The sequence below is a fragment of the Phascolarctos cinereus genome, unplaced genomic scaffold, assembly GCF_003287225.1.
Source record: "Phascolarctos cinereus isolate Bilbo 61053 unplaced genomic scaffold, phaCin_HiC Scaffold_3;HRSCAF=262, whole genome shotgun sequence".
NCBI classification, from domain to species: domain Eukaryota; kingdom Metazoa; phylum Chordata; class Mammalia; order Diprotodontia; family Phascolarctidae; genus Phascolarctos; species Phascolarctos cinereus.
Window position 1 is genome coordinate 29649515 of NW_027555736.1, and position 20519 is coordinate 29670033.

General features: G+C 40.5%; 1 protein-coding gene across 5 annotated transcripts in view; it reads right to left on the reverse strand.

Annotated features, from left to right (window-relative positions):
• DNAJC12 (DnaJ heat shock protein family (Hsp40) member C12) overlaps positions 1-20519 on the reverse strand; it is a 131464-nt gene that overhangs the window by 83378 nt on the left and 27567 nt on the right. For 3 of the 5 annotated variants that reach the window (XM_078150743.1, XM_020998253.2, XM_020998252.2), the window contains exon 4: positions 1319-1520. The exons of the other annotated variants lie outside the window; for them this stretch is intronic. In XM_078150743.1, the coding sequence (XP_078006869.1) occupies positions 1319-1520 (202 nt within the window). The remainder of the gene's footprint in view (positions 1-1318; positions 1521-20519) is intronic. 5 annotated transcript variants of the gene reach the window in all.

The following is a 20519-nucleotide window of genomic DNA, read 5'->3' on the forward strand; positions in this document are numbered from 1 at the left end:
ACGAAGAGTCAGACATAACTGAAAAATGACTGAACAACAACAAAAAAAAAAAACAAAGACACTCTACCAGTACAGATTGGCATCTCCTCTGAAGGAGAGAGAGGGGCCAAGTCACTGAAAGACTAAATGATTTGTCTAGGTTCACACTAGAGCCAGTATGTATCAGAGATAGCAGAGACGAGGGGGAAAATATTCCAACTCAGTTATCGGGAAGACTTAGGGTGAAGTGTCATTTCTGACTGAGAAACACATCTGGCCCAAAATGCCTCCTTTTTCCCTTGGTTGAACAAAATGTCTATGTGGTCATGTAAATAATATGTCTGTTTCTTTCTTTTCTTTTTTTCACCTGATTTGTGATGTCATTAGTGCAAGGAGCTCCCAATGAGGAATTTGTTCTGCCAACACAGATCAGCCCTTGAAAAGCAAGGGATAGCTTTAGAGAATTGTCTGGGGCTTGGAGAGAGGTCAAATGATTTGCCAGGGTCACACAGGCAATATATGATGAGATTAAAACTAATGTCTTCCTGACTCAGAGGTCACCTTCTCTGCCTACTCCATCACACGACCTCAATTTCTTACAGAGGCTAATTACAAAGGCTCTCTCTCAAAATTCAATATCATTATAGGGCAAACGTTCTTAGGCTCAATTAGGTGACGCTGGGTTTTTTTAAATATTTCAATATATTTGATTTTTTTTTAAATATGATTCTGAAAAGGAGTCTATAGGCTCACCAGACATCCAAAGGGGTCCATGACCCAAAAAAGGCTTAGAACCTCTTCTGTAAGCAGGCAGGGATTGCAGTCTTGATTCCATTGAAACAGAAAAATCTTGGGTGAGGAAACTTCCTCTACCAAGAACCTCTGTACCTTCCTGGAAACTTGGGGTCTTAAAGAGTTGTCTATCAAACTCAAGTAAAAATGGGGTCACTAAATAGTATATAACGATCCCTACAGGCTACAGATTGACTTAGAAAACCATCTATTAACATTATCTATGTTCTATTGTATTTTTACTTATTTTGTTAAATATTTCCCAATTACATTTTAATCTGGTTGCAGAGCCAGCAGACAGAGTCTTTGACACTTCTGGCCTAGAGCATTGACTTGTCCAGGGTCACATTTGACAGGCCAGGATGTGCCAGAAGCAAGATTTTAATCCAGATCTTCCTGGCTTCCAGGCCAGCTCTATATCCACCATTGCCTTTCAATATCACCATAAAGATGAAGAATAGGTGGAAGTATACACCAATGTATGCCAGGCATGTTCTATTTTTTTTCCCCTTCTCTCCTCTGGAAATCCACCATGGCCAGGACTTACTTGAGGAGTCTGGGCTTCGTGGGGACCATGACTTGTCCAAGGTCTCAGGCTCGCCTTGCTCCTTTCTCTCCGTGGTGGAGCTCAGTCCTTTCTCGGTGATTTTTTGTTGGCTTCCTTCCTCATCTGTGACGTTGTTGGTGTCAGCTGGATCAGGTTCTTTCAGCATCTTCTCTTTCTTACTTCTGACAGCCCAGTGCATAGACTAGAAGAATTGAAACAAGGGACAAAGGTATGTTGCAGGTACTAACCGTGTTTGAGGGTTCGCTTAAGGTGCTTCCACTAACTTGATGCATGACCTTGATCCTTACATGTGTTGTTCAGTCATGTTCAACTCTTCATAGCGTTTTCGTGGTAAAGATACTGGAGTGATTTGCCATTTCCTCCTCCAATGGATTAAGGCAATCAGGGTTAAATGACTTACCCAGGGTCACACAGCTAGTAAATACCTGAAGTTAGATATGAACTCAGGTCCTCCTGACTCCAGGGCTGGCACTCTATCCACTGCACCACCTAGCTGCCCCCTCTAGAACAGCAGGTAACAAATCAGCTTAATTCAGCAAACTGATTAACTATTTGGCACCGTTTGGGGCACAGGGTATATAAAAATGAGTAATGAAACTCTCTGCTCTCAATAAGCTTATCATCTATTACTACTACTACTGCTGCTGCTGCTGCTACTAGTAATAATAATAATAATAAACAATAAACATTTACACAGTGCTTTAAGGTTTGCAAAGTGCTTTATATCCTCTCAATAAGTCCAAAAGGTAAGTGCTATTATTATCCCCATTTTACAGATAAAGAAACTGAGATTCAGAGAAAGTAAATTACTCTCTGTTCAGGTAATACCTCCTATATAAAAAGAGTTCTTTCCCTCCTCAAATTTCCCTGGAATCCTTTTACTGGATCTTTCTTTATTTCTTTAGCTCCTATCACTCCATTCTGTGTATTACATATCCCCTATGACCATACTCATTCAAGGCAGAATGAACGGAGTAGTGGACAGAACAACAGATCTGGAGTCAAAAAGATCTAGATTTGAATCCTGCCTCAGCCACTATGACCCTGGACAGGTCATTTGACCTTTCTGGGACTCAATTTGCTCATCTGTGCAATGAGAATATTAAAATACCTAGCACTGATATCACAGGTTTGTTGTGGGGTTTAGGTACGATAATATCTGTGAAGCACTTTGCAAACCTTAAAACTCTATAGAAATGTGAATTATGATGATAAAATAACACTATTGTCTAACTGAAGTTTAACTGGTTACTAAAGAATCATTTCATTCCAAATATCCTTGTGGAACAATCATTGACCAACTTTAATTCCCCAACAGAGCTAAACAATGGCTTTCAGATATAAAGCTGGTTATATGGATTGTAAAGAACCATCTGGAGTCAGTTAGATGGTTCAGTAGATAGAGCTTCAGGCCTCAAGTCAGAAAGACCTGAGTTCAAATCCAGTCTCAGACATTTACTGGCTATGTGACCATGAGCAAGCCGTTTGACCTTGTTTGCCAAGGTTTCCTCATCTGTAAAATGAGCTGGAGAAGGAAATGGCCAGAATCTTTGCCAAGAAAACCCCTGATGGGGTTGTAAAAAGGTGGACACATCTGAACAACAACAACAACTAAACCGTCGCATGCTAATGAAAAGGAATACTGTTCCATTATAAGAAATGACAAATATGAAGAAAACTAGACTTGGGTTCCAAAAAGGATAAAATCAACTGCACAAGTACAAAATGGAGATGTAACTAGCAGAAGTCCTTCCTTAAAAAAGACCTAGGGATTCCAGTGGACTACAGGCTCAATTAATCATCAACGTGATATGGCAGACAAAAAAAAAAGAGTCAATCTTAAGGCTGCATTAACAGTAATGGAGAAGTGTATAATGACTGTAAGCAGACTGTAGCATAGAACCAATGAGGGATATTCTTTCTGAAAAGGAACAGGAATGAAGGACATCATCAAGAAGTTATATGATGGGAAGAAAAGATTGTCTAATCACATGCTAAGAGCAGGAGATGACAGACTGGTAGAGACAGCAGGAGTGCTCCACAGATACCCTTACAATGTCAGTTGAAAGCAAGAGAGGCCTCCAACATATTGAATGCATTTAGCATTTAGCATTTACCATTTAGCAAAATTTAGGGAGTACACAAGACAGTGGGGCAATGGACAAGATGCAATCTGCATCATGGGAGGGAACTACCAAATTGATGAGATCCCAGATCTATTTGAGTTTGAGTAGCAACATGAACTCCAGAGGGGATGGTCCAACTGTAGTCTGTGGGACTCAGGCGAAACTGAGTCTAGAGTGTTCTATCCAGTTCTGGGCATCATGCTTAAAAGATATGTTAATAGACAGGGTTAAGTCCAGAAGAGGGCAATGAAGTGGTGGGATCATGCCATAAAATGTTCCATTGAAAGAATTGGAGATGTTTAGCCTAAAGAAGAGAAGACTTTGGGGACATGACTGTTATTCTCCAATACTGGAAAGGTTGCCTTATACTTGGGTTCAAAAATTCAACTTCAAAAGTATGAGATGGGCTCAGATTCTTAAAATCTAGCCACAAGCTCAGATTCCTTAAGAACCTAGCCAATGGTTCATAAATGCTCAGGTTCCTTAGGAGTCTGACCAATTTGGCAGATCTTTAATAAGCCTTGTCTTTGGCTGAAAGAAGGCTTGGGTCGAATTTGTTCAGGCAAGACCTGCATGTTGTGATTTTGGGGTCCAAGCACCCCTAGCCCTTAAACCTCAACGTTTTGGTGGCCCATACGTGGAAGCTGCCTAACCTCAAGTTCTTTTCCAGCCAAGACTGGAAGGTATATAAGCCCACCCCCTTCTTTCTTGCCCTGCAGTTGGGGTTGCTCCCCAAGCACCTAGGAAGGCTTAGAGGTGCTTTTCAAGCAGACAGTTGTAAGGCTGTCTCACACTCGGCCTGACACTCTCAGGCTCTCAGCCCACTGGTTTGGTTCAAAGCCATGTACGTGGGTATACCTTCCACAGCAAAGAGGACAAGGATGGACTCCCCATCCAGAAGACTATATCCAATTCTGTCAATTCTCTCAGCACTAGGGAATTGGGAAAACTGCGGGTGCTTTTTGGCTCTAAGACTTATTTACTCCCTTCCCTCTATATCCCGAAATCCTCCTTCATGGAGGTCACAGGGAAAAGTCAGAACAGCTGAAAACATCTTAGCAGATTCTAGAAATTTTGTGATCTGTCATTAAGGAATTTTGAAACACCTCCTAACAACCCTAGTCACTCCCTTCTCCCGCTTCCTTCCCTTGAGTCAAGAGGGTATCTGTTAATCCTTCTCATAGGAGAAGAATTTCACTCTCCCCCCCCTCAGAATTCACCCTGTAGAGCATGGGCCCCACTGGCAATGCCCCCCTGGGGCAACCTTTGCCTGAAAGCATCACCCAGGTTCAGCATATCCTACTCAAGGTAAAGAAGCTAGCCTCTGAACTTGAGTAAGCACGCTCTTTTAAAGTTGCAGTTTTAACTGATAATGATGAGATGTTGATTCTTTGTATAAAGTAATTTGGAAATGCATTTAACAAACTGAAGTCACCTGATTGGTAATGGGTTTGTTTCAAGTTTCCAATACGTGAATTTTTTTGTATCAGTTATCAAGCAACTTTTTCATAATTTGGTTACCACTAAAACAATTTGGCTATTGTCAGTTATTGTTTTAATGTGTAAACTTGCCAAAAAGCTTGTCTGTGTTTTGTCTTGCTGAGAATTTGCAAGTATATAGAAATAATCTCTTAACAACTGGCTTCTTACACAGGACAAATTTAAATTTGAGATATAAATCCTGGAAAAGGTTTTCCTAAATTGTGATTAGTGAAACTTGCTGTTTGAGGTAAAAGCTCATGGATTTTATTTTGAGTTGTCTGATGGATCATAATAATCCAATAATCAATAATCCATCATCTGAGAGAAATGCCACAAGCTATTCAGAAAGATACAGGTGGGAAGTCTGCATTGGGAAAAGCTGAGAGGATAATTTTAACCTTAATCTAAGATGGGATCATCCTGGCTCAGTTTCCCCATTGTGTTCCTTTGAAAAGGAATGTACCCACCTGGCTATTCCTGAGACTGGCTATGAGGTATGGTTGGAAAATTGTGAATTATCTGAATCCAAACAGAGCTAAGGATGTTTTATCCTGAAATATTTGGGCCCTAAATCTAGTCCCTGCTTTATCCTTTTATAGCAACTTTCTATAATCAGAGCAAGTGGTCAGTGAAAGATCAATGCAAGTGTGTGAGATCTTGCTGTTTTTACCTGAATGTATAGTTATTCAATACCCTAAACAACTGAAATTAAGTCAGAAACATCTTCAGTTTGGTTTGGAGAGGAGAATTTCAGTGATAATCGCAATGAAAGTCAGTCTCTGGCATTCATTTATATAACTATTGAACCCAGGGATGGGAAAGCCACCAGCAAAAGTGTTAAACTTTAGAAAAAGTAACAAGATCAGATAATCCTGCAGGTCAGATCTAAATGATTTTAATAGGGCACTCACACTTTTACTTCTCCCTATATCGGGCCCTGCAGTCTTTTCTGTCAGGTTTGTGTCTTCCAGACTATAAGCCATTCACCTGCAGTTGATAGCAAACCACCCCCTCCACCCCCCATCGTCCCCTGGATGCAGCCTGCACCCAGTTCTGATGAGAATGGGATCCGGACTCCAAAAAGGAAAAACTCTGGACTTTCCCACATGACCAGATCTCTGGTGGTCCCTGAGGCTGTAATCCCATCAACTAGCCTTTCATTGTGACTAAACCCAATCTCCCAGTTCTTGTTACCCTGGCCCTCCATTGCCTTACCTCCCTATGTCCCCCGGCCATTTCCCACCCTTAAACCTAGCTAGGCTCCATTCTCCCTTGGCCACAGGCACAGTTCCCTGGAGTTCTGTTCACCCCAGTTTACTGGTCATTCCCATCCAGATCCTCCTTAGACCCCTCCTCCAGTCACCCCAAACTACTTGGCCACTCCTAGATCCCTCTCACAGTCTTTCTGTATATAAGGTCCATCTTGTCTCCATTAAGGTGCTCAGATTCTTACAATCTTGCCATTACTCAGGTTTTTACAATCTAGCCAATAGCTCATGATGCTCAAGTTCCTTAAGAGTCTGGCTAATAAGGTAGATTTTTAATAAACCTTGTCTTTGGCTGAAAGAAGGCTTGGGTCAAATTCTTTCCAGCAGTACTCATGTGTTGTCATTTTGGAGTTCCAGCCCCTCTACACCTCATCAGTTCCAGTCAACCTCTTTGGGATCCCCTTGAGGCAGGGACAGCTCTATGCCCCTTGCCAGCAGGAAGCAGTTTCAGAAGCCAAGACCTTCATCCCTTACCCCAAAAGAATTTGGGTCCCATTTGTTTGGGGGGGAATGATGAGGATGGGATCTGGACCCCAAAAAGGAAAAACCCTGGACTTTCCCACCTGGCCAAATCTCTGGCATTCACCTGCCGCTATAATCCTATCAACTGGCCTTTCATTGTGGCTGCCCAATCTCTCCATTCTGTTCTGTTACCTCCCAATTGCCCTTGGCCACTTCCCACCCTTAATCCTATCTGTACTCCATTCTTCCTTTGGCCTCCTAGTCCAGGTCCCTGGAATTCTGTTCACCCAAAGTCTACTGGTCACTCCCATCCAGATCCTCCTTAGACCCCTCCTCCAGTTGCCCCAAACTATTTGACCACTCCTAGATCCCTCTCACAGTCTTTCTGTATATAAGGTCAATCTTGTCACATTCTTAACATCTAGCCAGGGGCTCAAAGCTCACAAATGTTCAGAATCCTTAAGAGTCTGGCCAATGTGGCAGATCTTTAATAAGCCTTGTCTTTGGCTAAAAAAAAAAAGTATGAGATGTTTATCTAAGCATTCTGGAAAACACTTTAGGACCATACCCCCAAAATTATTAAACTCTGCATACTTTTAGGCTCAGCAATACCACTACTGATCTTATATCCCCAATGAGATAAAAGCCTGAAGAAAAGGAATTATACATACGAAAACACTTATTATTGCAAGAATTGGAAACCAAGTAGTTACTCATCAAATGGGAAAAGACTGAATAAATTGTGATACACAAATGTCATGGAAGATTATTATTGGGCCAGGGGGCAGCTAGGTGGAGCAGTGGATAGAGCACCAGCCCTGGATTCAGGAAGACTTGAGTTCAAATCTGGCCTCAGACACATAAAACTTACTAGCTGTGTGACCCAGGGCAAGTCATTTAATCTCATTGCCTAATAACAACAAAAAAAGATTATTGGGCCATAAGAAGTTACAATTTCAGAGAAACCTAGGAAGACCTATAAAAGCTGATACTAAGGAAAACAAGCAGAACCAAAGAATAATTTATATAATGTTGTAAAGGAAAGCCATTTTGAAAAATTACATAATTCTGCTCAATGCAGTGACCAATTGTGACTTCAGAAGACTGATGATGAATCAGGTTTCCCACCTCTTAAGAGACAGGCAATAGCCTAGAAGTGAGGGGAGGCATATATTTTCAAAATAACCAGTGTGGTAGCTTGACTACATTTATTTGTTAAAAGGGAGAGTTTCTTTGGGAGGAATAGGTGGGTAGTGAAAGTGATATAAAAAAAGAAGAAAACAAAAGTAATTTTTTTAGGCAATTGGGGTTAAGTGACTTGCCTAGGGTCACACAGCTAGTAAGTGTCAAGTGTTTGGTCTGAGGCTGGATTTGATCTCAGGTCCTCCTGAGACTTCAAGGCGGTGCTCTATCCACTGTGCCACCTAGCTGCCCAAACAAAAGTAATATTAATGAAATTTTCTTTGTTTTTGTTTTGTTTTGTTTTAAGCTAGGCAATGGGGTTAAGTGACTTGCCCAGGGTCACACAGCTAGTAAGTGTTATGTGTCTGAGGCCATACTTGAACGCAAGTCCTCCTGAATCCAGGGCCGGTGCTCTATCCACTGCACCACCTAGCTGCCCCATTAATGAAATTTTCTTAAAGGAAACATAAAGGGACACAGAGAAGCAGGGCAATTTTGTTACCATCATATTAAATTTAACATATACTTACAACAAACTGTATATAATAGATGTATACAATTTTATATACAACCTTCTTTTTCTGTTCTTTTTTGTATATTGGAATATTCACATTTGTTGATGTTAATTTCATTACAGAAAAGAAAAAATTTTCTATGTACAAAGTGAGAAAAGTATGACTAGAGAGAGGTACTTTTGAAAAAGATCTAAGGGTTTTAGTGGCCTGCAAGGTCAGTATGAATTGGCATTGGAATATGGCAGCCAAAAAAGCTAATGTGGTCTTAGGCAAGATTAAGAGCGGCGTAGTGTCTAAAATGAAGGCGGTGATCATCCCTCTTTATGTTATCCAAATGTGTGGGACAGAGACCACTACTCAAAATCAAGACAAAGACTTAGATACCTTGAAAGCAGAAAGGAGTTTATTATTTTCTCATGAGAAAGGGTACTGCCCCTCGTCACACTACTGGTGCCAGCCAGGTAGTATGGCCAGGGAGTACAAGTTGGTTACAGAAAGCAGGGCTTATTTATACCCTAAGTCGAGCTCCTCCTCCCTCATCCCCTTCCCCTTACCCCTTGGCTGGGCTTCAGGGGCCACAATCTATTCACAGAAATCTTCCTCGGCAGGAAGTTTTGCAAGGGTAAACAGTTTAGGTTGGGGGTAGGGCTATTCTTTCTGCTACCTGCTTTAAAAAAAACAGGGTGGGAGGGCGGGGTTGACAAGGTCAGAAGGAGTGTGTTTCAACAATACAACTAAATGCCTTGAGAAGGCTATCTACAACAGGTGCCTCCAATTTCTCTCCTCTCACTCTCTTCTTAACCTCTTACTATCTGGCTTCTGACCTTATCATTTAGCTGAGACAGCTCTTTCCAAATGACCAGTGATCTCCTAATTGCTGCTCTTTGTGAGAACTAGCAACAAGAACTATTAACCCTTTGAGGAGACTTCACTTCTGAGAGATCATTTCTCACAAAAATAAGAGCACGTTTCAAGTATCACGTTCCCCACCGGTCACCACATTTTGTTTTGAAGTATTGCAACCTTAACCATCAACAAAAACAAATAATCCAATAAAATGCAACATAAGGATTTTATATTAACTCTCTAGTAACGGGGCACTAATGATGGACCCCTAAAAAGCCCTGGACTTCCCCACATGGCCCGGGTCCCTGGCATTTGCCTGAGGCTATAATCCTTGCGTTGTGGCTTTGACCCTGCCCCAATCTCCAATTATCTGTTACTTCTAACCTAGTCCAGCCCTTCATTGTCTGTTACCTCCAGATCACCCCTGGCTATGCCCCACCCTTAATGCCATCATTCTATCTAGACCCTTTCCACATGGCCCTGGTCCCTACACTTCTCACTCCTTCTCTGTCACCAGTCACCCAAGCTATTGACCACTCCTTGACCACAGTATATAAGTATCCATCTTGCCCCCATTGAAGGCTCAGATTCCTTGAGAGTCTAGCCTGCTTATATTCTCATTACAAAGGCTCAGATTCTTAAAATCTGGCCAACAGCATAGACTCCCTAGGACTCTTGCTCACCCCAATCAATATTTTAATAAATTTTGTCTCTGATTGAAAGAAAGCTTGTGTTGAATTCATTTGAGGCAGGACCCATGTCTTCTACCCCTAGATTTTGGGATTCCCACCACCCTTAGATCTCAACACTAGCACTGAACAAGATAGAACCAAATGAATTAACAAATGAGCAAAATATTTGGAAAGGGGGCAGTTGAATCTCTACCCCAATTAATATAAATACAATATAGTTTTCTCTATTGATTCAATCAATCAAAGGCATAAAGTAGGTTTAATTAGGGGTAGCTAAGTGGCACAGTGGATAGAGCACCAGCCCTGGGCTCTGGAGGACCTGAGTTCAAATCCAGCCACATAACACTTACTAGCTGTATGACCCTGAGCAAGTCACTTAACCCCATTGCCTAGCCAAAAAAAAAAAACCCCAAAAAAGTAGGTTTAATTAAGTCTTGAATCAGTCTAGGAGTGAAGTAGTTGAGTCCTTGGATGAAGGTAGATGATGTCCTCTAGGAAATATTTTGTGAATGGCCAAAAGAATCAAACAGACCTGGACTGATTGTATGGTATAGGAAGCCAGTGCAGAAGCATAAAGTCCAGCAGTCAAGGTTTCAGAATTTCCTGTCTCAGGCACTCCTTAAAGAGGCAGACTCTTGGGCCAGAGGGCAATGTGGAGAAGGGGAGGTTTATAAGGTAATCTCAGTGGCATTGAGGAAACTAGGCCAATAGAAGACAATGAATCCTAATAGGAGATGAGATAGAAAGGACAATCTAGACATACCAGAGAGAGGTGGCTTTTCAGGACTCCACGACAGTACCAATTCAGAGCCCGAAAGAGAGCTTCATCTAAGGGGAACTTCATGAAGACATCCTGCAGTAAGCAAAGAAGGTCCAGGAACTCGGGGTTATGAATTTATCCTTTAGCCACATGAACTCTCTAAGTTGGAACCCACTTTTCCCAAGGACCTTAATATGTGTCAGGGGAAAATGTGCCCCTGGTTTAGGAGGATTCTTACCATACAATCTTAATAAATTTTGTTGTTCAGTTGTTTCAGGCATGTCTAACTCTTTGTGACCCCATTTGGTGTTTTCTTGGCAAGGATACTGGAGTAGTTTGCCATTTCCTTCTCCAGCTCATTTTACAGATGAGGAAACTGAGGCAAATAGGGGTAAGTGACTTGCTTAGGATCACAGAGTTAGTGTCTTAGGTTGGATTTGAACTCAGGTCTTCATGATTCCAGGCCCAGCACTCTTCACTGTGCCACCTAGCAGCCCACCTTAGTAAATATTCTTTCTAAAAACTAATACTAAGTATGGCTGATAATCAATGGGAATCATATCAGGAGATTATGCACGACCATAGAAAATTCCATGTTCCTTTGGGTAGAGGTATCAAGCACACCTTTTTCTGTCAGCATATGGCCAATACTCCAGAGTGAAAACCAAATTTAAATGGAATTGGGGAAATATTTAACAAAATAAATGAAAATAAAAATAGATAATGTCACATTTTAAAATTCAGTCGATATGCAGCCAGCAGGGATTCCTATCAAAAAAGAAATATTTTCTTTTTCTTCTTGGGGACATGACTGTTATTCTCCAATATAAAATACAATTTCTTTTTCAATTTGACACTGCTGCCTCAGGTTAACCCCTAGAGCCCTAAGGGGAGAAATAATAGCTCGCCTTCTGGGGCCCTCAGCACACTAGTGGGAATTGGAGACATAGTCCCAGAGAGCACACTCTACATGTGTTTGATTTGTGTCCCTTCCAGGTCTGTCCAAAGTTCCTTCCTCCCCTCTTTCTGTCTAGATTTGTCTTTCCTTCTTTCTTTCTGGAGTTCTTTCTGTTTTTTATTTAATTACAGTAGACCCCTGGTCCTGCCTATTTTACCACGCATCCTTTCATCTAAGACTTTCCATATGTCTTCATATGCTTCCTATTCACTATTTTATGGCACTATAATATTCCATGATAGGATTATGTCACAATTTATTCAGTCAGTCTCCAATTGTTAGGCATATAGTTTGTTTTTGGGGTTTTTTTCTATTATGATAAGAGCAGCTGTGGATATTTTTGTACTTATGGGCCCTGTCCTAGCAATGGCATTACTAAGTCAAAAACAACCAACCAACCAGTGGTCAATTCTAAGTCTTATTCCCCATCAGAAAGTATAAACCCAAGTAGGTAAAGAGCCCTCTCAGATCATCATGATATTATAAACACGGTATATATTTGACTGAAAAGCAGAAAAAGTTGCTGGGGCCTCATCTAAGGAATCAGCTTCAGGTGAGAGTGACATTCTCAGACTCCCATTTCTGTTCCATCATTTTAAATAATTCAATGTCAGTTTCAGCCTAGGGTCAGTTTCAGACTGTGGAACTTGGGCCTAGTGACCTCATCACAGTCCATAGACTATGCAAGGTGAACTGTGTTCTCTCTGCCAATCTGCCACTGACTTGCAATGTGACCTTTAAAAACAAAACAAACAAAAATCAAACAAACACAAACTCATTCCATCATAACTTCTCCACTAGGAAAAAGTGGCTAACAATCCCTACCTGACTTTCTCTTCAGAGGCTGAGAGAATAAATCAGTTAATAATTAATTAGGTAGCATCTACCTAGGATCTCAAATTCTACACAGAAAAGTATTGCTAATGCTTTTCAAAACTTATACAGGTGAGCCCATCAATTGAGATATAGCTAAAGAAAATGTGGTACGCTGATGTGATGGAATATTACTATGCTATAAGAAAGCAGTGCTATGATAAATATAGAGAAGCATGAAAAGACTTATATGAACTGATACAGAGAAAGGTAAATAGAACCTAGAAAACATACATAGTGCCTACAATAATAAACAGAAAGAACAGCAGTAACAAAATGATCAAAACTGAAAAAGGCTATGAAATTATAATGACCAAGCTCATCCCCAAAGAGGAGATGTGATAATGAATCTGTCTCCTGAGAGAAATTAATATTAGGCTATATCAATAATTAACTATTAATATGTGATCCACCCTTTTCCTTTTATTTCTGTCAAAAGCCCAACTCTTGAAAAGGTCAGTCAGCCTCTAAAGGGCCTGGCTGAGTGATGAGATTGCTCCTAGCCCTCCAAGGCACAAGCTTGTTAACTAGGTTGGGCAGGACCTCACCCAGCTGGGAGACCTAAAATCTATTTAGATTAGAAACAAAATCCAGTCTGAGCTAGCCTTTACCTGGGGGAAGAAACTCCAGTCTTTGGTCCCTTCTTTGGAATTTAGGTTCATGAAGGAGAAAACTAACCAAAGACTTTAGGATTGAAATGACTTCCCCTGCCCAGATGCCTTGAGGCAGCTCAATCTCAGGATCAAGCCCCATTCTCAGCTGGAGAAGGGGAACACTTTTAGCCCTCCTCCTTGTTAAATGTCCACCAATCAGAGTTGAGTTTCTCTTGTCAGGGGAGTTCCCTTTCAGAAAGGATTTAAGGCATGTCAGGGTCTCCCTTGAGGTCTTTGGTTAGGGAGAGAAACCACTGACTGTCAATTTATTGATTACAGGCTAGCCTAATTAATAAATTGATCATTAATTATCCAGAAACTTTGTCTCCCCAGGGTTTTCATTGTCACATTTTCTTCTTTACAGTACAGGGAGTGGAATAGAGAAACTACATGTGTGGAACATTGCACATACTATCATCTTTAATTGGTGGGTTGGTTAGTTTGGCTTAACTGGTTGTTGTTTTTCTTCTAACTTTTACTATAAGGAATGCCTCTCTGAGAAGGAAAGAGGGGAAGGGATATATTGGGAAATGGAGGTGATTTAAATATATATGTATATAATGCATATATATATATATATATATATATATATATAAATAATATAAGATAATATATATGTTTAATTCCCTCCTTTAAAAAATAAAAATTATACTGCAGCTTACTGGAAATGGATTGGCAATACCTAATTAGGCATTTACCCAAAACAGGTCAAAGACAGAAAAAGAAGGTCTATATATAATAAGACATTAAGAGCAGCACTTTTTGTGGTAGCAAAAAACTAGAAATGAGTGCCCACTGACTAAAGAATGGCTGGAAAAAAAGAAGAAAAAAAATAAATAAATTTTAAAAATAAAAAAATAAAAAAAATAAAAAAGAATGGCTGGACAAATCATGCTATATGAAAGTAATGGAGAAAAGTCGGAGGCAGAGCCAAGATGGCAGAGTAAAAGCAGTGACTTGCTTGAGCTCTCCCCCAAACCCCTCAAAATATCTATAAAAAATGGCTCTACACAAATTCTAAAGCAGCAGAACCCACAAAAAGACAGAGTGACACAAATTTCCAGCCAAAGACAGCCTGGATGGTTGATCAGAAATGTATATCGTGCTGGGCGGGTAGAGGAGCACAGTTAGGTGTGGGTGCGGAGACCACAGTGAACCTAGAGCAGGTGTCAGAGTTCTGAATCGCAGGCAGCTGTGGTGGTTTTCAGACTTCTCAACCCATGAATGCCAGGGACAACTTAGAAGGTCAGTGGGAAAAGTCTTTGTCTGTGGTGAGAAAGAGAAGCAAGGTGGTCTCAGCTCCAGTTCCCAAGCTTGGCCCAGGGCGGCAGCTGCCTCCTGAGCCTCTGGCCCACAGACTGAAGGGGAATTGGATGGCTGATCAGAGGGGCATTGCAGGGATCTCTCTCCTGGTGCAGGATTTTCTTGCTTTGCCCATGCTTGGATCTGGGTCACAGTTCTAGGTGGCCATCCTGGAGAGAGGAGGAGCACTCGGTGGAGCTTGTAGTGGCTGTGTACAGAAAATCCTCCTCACAGTTCCAAGACAGAAAAGAGTGCTTGTGGTCACTCATAGACCAGAGAACAGGATAGGAAAGGAGTAAACACCTCACCCTTGATCATAGCACCTTGGAAGAATTGAAAATTTACAGGTCCCCAGAAGCATCTCTGAAAATAGCTGCACCAAACCCCTGAAGCTTGGGACAGTACATTCTCCACACTGGGAACAGACCCCTCCCTTAACAAAGAGTTTAAAACTCAAGTAATTGCCTGGGATCATGAGCAAGCAGTGCAAAAAGAGTCAGACTATATTATCTTACTTTGGTGACAAAGAAGATCAAAGCATACAACCAGAAGACAACAAAGCCAAAGCTCCTACATCCAAAGCCTCCAAGAAAAATATGAATTGGTCCCAGGCCATGGAAGAGCTCAAAAAGGATTTTGAGAAGCAAGTAAGAGAAGTAGAGGAAAAACTGAGAGTGATGCTAAAGGAGACCCAAAAAAATACTGAAGAAAATAACACCTTAAAAAATAGCCTAACCCAAATGGCAAAAGAGGTCCAAAAAGCCAATGAGGAGAAGAATGCCCTAAAAAGCAAAATTGGCCAAATGGAAAAGGAAGTCCAAAAGCTTACTGAAGAAAATACTTCCTTAAAAATTAGAATGGAGAAATTGGAAGCTAGTGACAATTTGAGAAATAAAGGCACTGTAACACTAATCCAAAAGAATGAAAAAATAGAAGAGAATGTGAAATATCTCATTGGAAAAACAACTGACCTGGAAAATAGATCCAGGAGAGAGAACTTAAAAATTATTGGACTATCTGAAAGCCATGATCAAAAAAAGAGCCTAGACATCATCTTTCAAGAAATATCAAGGAAAACTGCCCTGATATTTTAGAACCAGAGGGCAAAATAGAAATTGAAAGAATCCACCAATCACCTCCTGAAAGAGATCCCCAAAGGAAAACTCCTAGGAATATTGTAGCCAAATTCCAGAATTCCCAGGTCAAGGAGAAAATATTGCAAGCAGCCAGAAAGAAACAATTCAAGTATTGTGGAAACACAATCAGGATAACACAAGATTTAGCAGCTTGTACATTAAGGCCAGAGGGCATGGAGTATGATATTCCGAGGGCAAAGGAGATAGGACTACAACCAAGAATCACCTACCCAGCAAAACTGAGTATAATCCTTCAGGGAAAAAATGGTCATTCAATGAAATAGGGGACTTTCAAGCATTTCTGAGGAAAAGACCAGAGCTGAATGTAAAATGTGACTTTCAAATACAAGACTCAAGTGAAACATGGAAGAGGTAAATAGGAAAGAGAAATCATAAGAGACTTATTAAGGTTGAACTGTTTACATTCCTGCAAAAGATGATATCTGTAACTCATGAGTCTTTTGTCAGTATTAGGGTGGTGGCAGGGAAAAAAAATTGTATGTATATATATATATACATAGATAGATAGAGGGCACAGGGTGAGTTGAAGATGAAGGGGTGATATCTGCAAAATAAAATTAAGGGGTGAGAGGATTATACTGGGAGAAGGAGAAAGGGAGAAGTAGAATGGGTAAATTATCTCACATGAAACAGACAAGAAAAGGCTTTTACAGTGGAGGGAAATGGGGAGGTGAGAGGGAATGAGTGAATCTTATTCTCATAGGATTTTGCTTAAGAAGGGAATAACATACACAATGGGGTATGGAAATCTATTTTACCCTACAGGAAAATAAGGGGGGGAAGGGGACAAGAGAGCAGGGTTGATAGAGGGAGGGCAGATTGGGGGAGGGATAATCAAAAGCAAACACTTCTGAGGAGGAACAGGGTCAAAAGAGAGAATAGAATAAATGGGGGGTAGGATAGGATGAAGGGAAATATACTTAGTTTTTCACAACAGAACTACTATGGAAGTGTTTTGCATGACTACACATCTATAACCTATATCAAGATGCTTGCCTTTTCAATGACGGTGGGTGGGGAGGGAGGAAGGGAGAAAATTTGTAACCCAAAGTTTTAAAAACGTATGTTAAAATTTTTTAAAAATATTTTAAAAAAAGAAAGTAATGGAATATTATTGTTCCATAAGAAACAGTAGACATGAAAAATTCAGAGAAGCATGAGAAGACATGTACTAACTGATGCAAGGTAACATAAATACAGCCAAGAAAACAATATACATGAAGAACAAAAGAAAGAAAAGACTGCTAAAGATAGAGATAATCACGCAGACACATCAAGAGTAAACAGAAGTTCAGAAGAGGAGAAAGACAAGCAAGTGTTCTATCATGCTAAATATAAACATGCACTTTTAAAAAAAATAAAGCTGAACATAAAAAAGCTTTATGGTATATGTAATCTTTTTCTGTTCTTTACAGAGTAAAATTTTCATGTTTATTGATGTTTGTTTGTAATTTAAAAAAAGAAAAATTTAAAAACACATATATGAAATGATAGCATGGCATAGTGGATAGAGAACTGGCCTCTAAACCAGAAAGACCTGAGTTCAAATCTTGCCTCTGACACATGCTGGCAATGCAACCCTAGGTGAGTCCTTAAGCTCTCAGTGATCTAGGCAATTCTATTAACACTATAATTTGCAGAGAAAAAGTGCCCCCCTGAACTGGTGGTAGAGGGAGTTTCCTTACTTACAACATAACAGAAACAGCGTTATCCCTGTAATAATAATTAATGTTATCATTTTTATTATTAATAATAATTGCTAACATACATACGCATATACATATATAGGTATAGTAGTTTAAGGTTTGTAAAGTGTTTTACATATATTAATTCATTTGATCCTCACAACCACCTCCCTGACTTCAAATCCAGCCTGTGACTTATTAGTTAACCTTATTAGCTGTATGACTTTGGACAAGTCTCTTAACCTCTGTTTGCCTCAGTTTCCTCAACTGTAAATTGACAATAATAATAGCATCTACCTTGCAGCATTGTCATAGAATCAAATAATATATTTGTAAAAAGCATTTAGCACAGTGGCTGGCTCATAGTAGGCACCATTATAAATGCTTAATTTTCCCCCTTCTGTTCTCCTATCAGGTATGTCGTTGTGTTGGTTTTCTTAACTGTTTTTCTTTGTTACAAGGGAAAGTTCCTGGATGAGGGAGGATGGAAATTGTAAAGAAAGCATGACTAAAAATAACTGATGTAAAAACAAAAGGCATCAAGGAAATATGTTTAAATAATTAGCCATGGGCTCAGATTCTTATAATCTAGTCAATAGCTCACAAATGTTCAGATTCGTTAAGAGTCTGGCCAATAGGGCAGATGATCTAATAAACCTTGTCTTTGGCTGAAAGAAGGCTTAGGTCTAATTCACTGGGACAGGACCTGCGTGCTGTGATTTTGGGTTCCCAGCACCCCTAAACCTCAACATTTTGGTGACCTGTACAGGGAAGATGCCTAACCCCAAGCTCTTTTCCAGCCAAGGCTGGAAGACTACAGGCCATTCACCTACAAACAGCGGGCACCAGCTAATATCCCCCCATCGTCCCCTGGATGCAGCCTGTGTTTGGTTCTAGTCAACCTTCTCTTTGGGACCCCCTTGAGGCAGGGACAGCTCTATGTCCCTTGCCAGAAGGAAGCAGTTTCAGAAGGCAAGACCTTCTTCGCCCCTTACCACAAAAGAATTTGGGTCCCACTTGTTTGGGGGGAAATAATGGGGATGGGATCTAAACCCCTGAAAGAAAAAGACCATGTTTTTGGAATCTGGACACCAAAAATAGAAAATCCCTGGACTTTTCCCAAATTCCTGGCCTTTGTCTGAGGCTATAATCCACTCAACTGGCCTTTCACTGTGACTGCACCCAATCTCCCAATTCTGTTCTGTTACCTCCCAATTGCCCCTGGCCACTTCCACTCTTAATCCTATCTAGACTCCATTCTCCCTTTGGCCATGTGGTCCAGGTCCCTGGTATTCTGTTCACCCTAGCTTACTGGCCACTCCCATCCACATCCTCCTTAGACTCCTCCTCCAGTCACCCTCAGACTACTTGGCCGCTCCTGGATCCCTCCCACATTCTTTCTATATATAATATTCATCTTGTCTCAATTAAGGTGCTCAAATTTTTATAATCTAGCCAATAGCTCACAAATGTTAAGATTCCTTAAGAGTCTGGCCAATAGGGCAGATTTTTTAAATCTCACCCACCCCCGATCAATGTTTTAATAAACCTTGTCTTTGGTAGAAAAAAAATTAGCAATGGTTTTCTAGCATTTGATAAAATGCTAGCTCTATGTAAATAGGAATTGTCTTTATAATCATCATTTTTAAGCCATGGGCCATATTACTCTTAGCACTGAATCCTTTGTTTCTGCTAGGCTTTAGTTCAGTGCAATGCAACAAGCAACGTTCATTTATCAAGCAGAGCATTGTGCTGGGTGCTGGAGTTACATAGACATGGGAGACAGCAGCCTTGCTATCAAGGAGTTTCCATTCAGATGAAGGAAAGATGAAGTACATGAGAACTATAAAATAAGGGAGAGGGAGATAAGGCTGAGGACAGGTCCAAGCAAGATGGATTGAGAAATGTGAAGAGGGAGAGCTCCCTTTCACCTGGAGGATGGAGTTAGGGAGAGAGCATTAGGACAGACTTTATAAAGGAAGAGATATCAAAGTTAGGCCTTCAAGAAAGTCAAAGACTTCAACAGGCAGAGATAGAAGAAGAAGGGAATTCCAGGCACGGGAGATGGTGCGAGGATTGGCACCAAGACAGAAGGCAGGATAAGAATGGGGTCATTTTGCCTGGCATTCAGAATACATAAAGGCTAGTAATAGACAAGAAAGCTGAACAAGTACATCAGAGCCAAACTCTGGTGGACTTTGAATGTTTAAGTCAGGAGATTGTGACTTATTCAGTAGGCAATAGGGAGCCATGAAAAGTTGCTGAGTAGAAAAGTGACTCTAAGCAAAAAGAGATGAGTGCTGGATGTTGGGTCAAGGGACCTAAGTCCAAATTCTGATTCTGGTACTACCTTGTGTGACCTTGATCAAGTCACTTCCTCTCTTTGGGTCTCAGTATCCCCATCCATAACACGAGAGGATTTATTAGAGGAACTCCAAGACCCTTCTCAGCTTCAAATCTATGATCCTATGAGTTTTATATTTTTCTTGCTACAATTTAAAAAATAATAATAACTTCAGTTCCTTTTTCCAAATGTGAGCCTTGACTGATTTTTTTTCCCTGAGTCACTCACAACAGGAGAAAAAAAAGTGTTCCCCTTTTCTGTTTTACGGAAATTCGGAATAAGATATGATCAAATACAATTAGATGATCTGCAGGTGATTCATTTCTAAATCCAAAGAGATTTTCCTGTAGGAATCAGAGTATATTTGTCATGCAGGACACAAATGACGTCAACGAAACTGTCCTTAGTGAGATGACTCACTCCCATTCAGTGAAAAGCAATAAAAGCTCACGGTAATAGCAGCGGAGAGGAAATACAATAAAGAGGAAGAGATTGGGAGAGATCTAGGCAGCCAATCAGTTAAACTCACAGGACATAGTCAGTAGCACATCTACTGGACCAGCTGCCCAGACAGTAAATACACTGAATATCAGAACCAAGAGCTTATTAACCCACTGAAAAGTATTCTTTTAAAAATTCTGTATAATTAATGAATTCACTGTCATTGGATCATAGATTTAGAGCATAAAGAGACCTTAGAATCATCTAGTTTAAGTCTCTCATTTTACGGATAAGACAATTGAGACCCAAAGAGTTTGAGAGACTTGTCCGTGGTCACATAGGTAGTAACTGGCAGAGCCAGGATTCAAGCCCAGAGCCTATGACAACTGACTCCAAATCCAGGTCTAGACCTTGAGATTCATAGATTTAGAGCT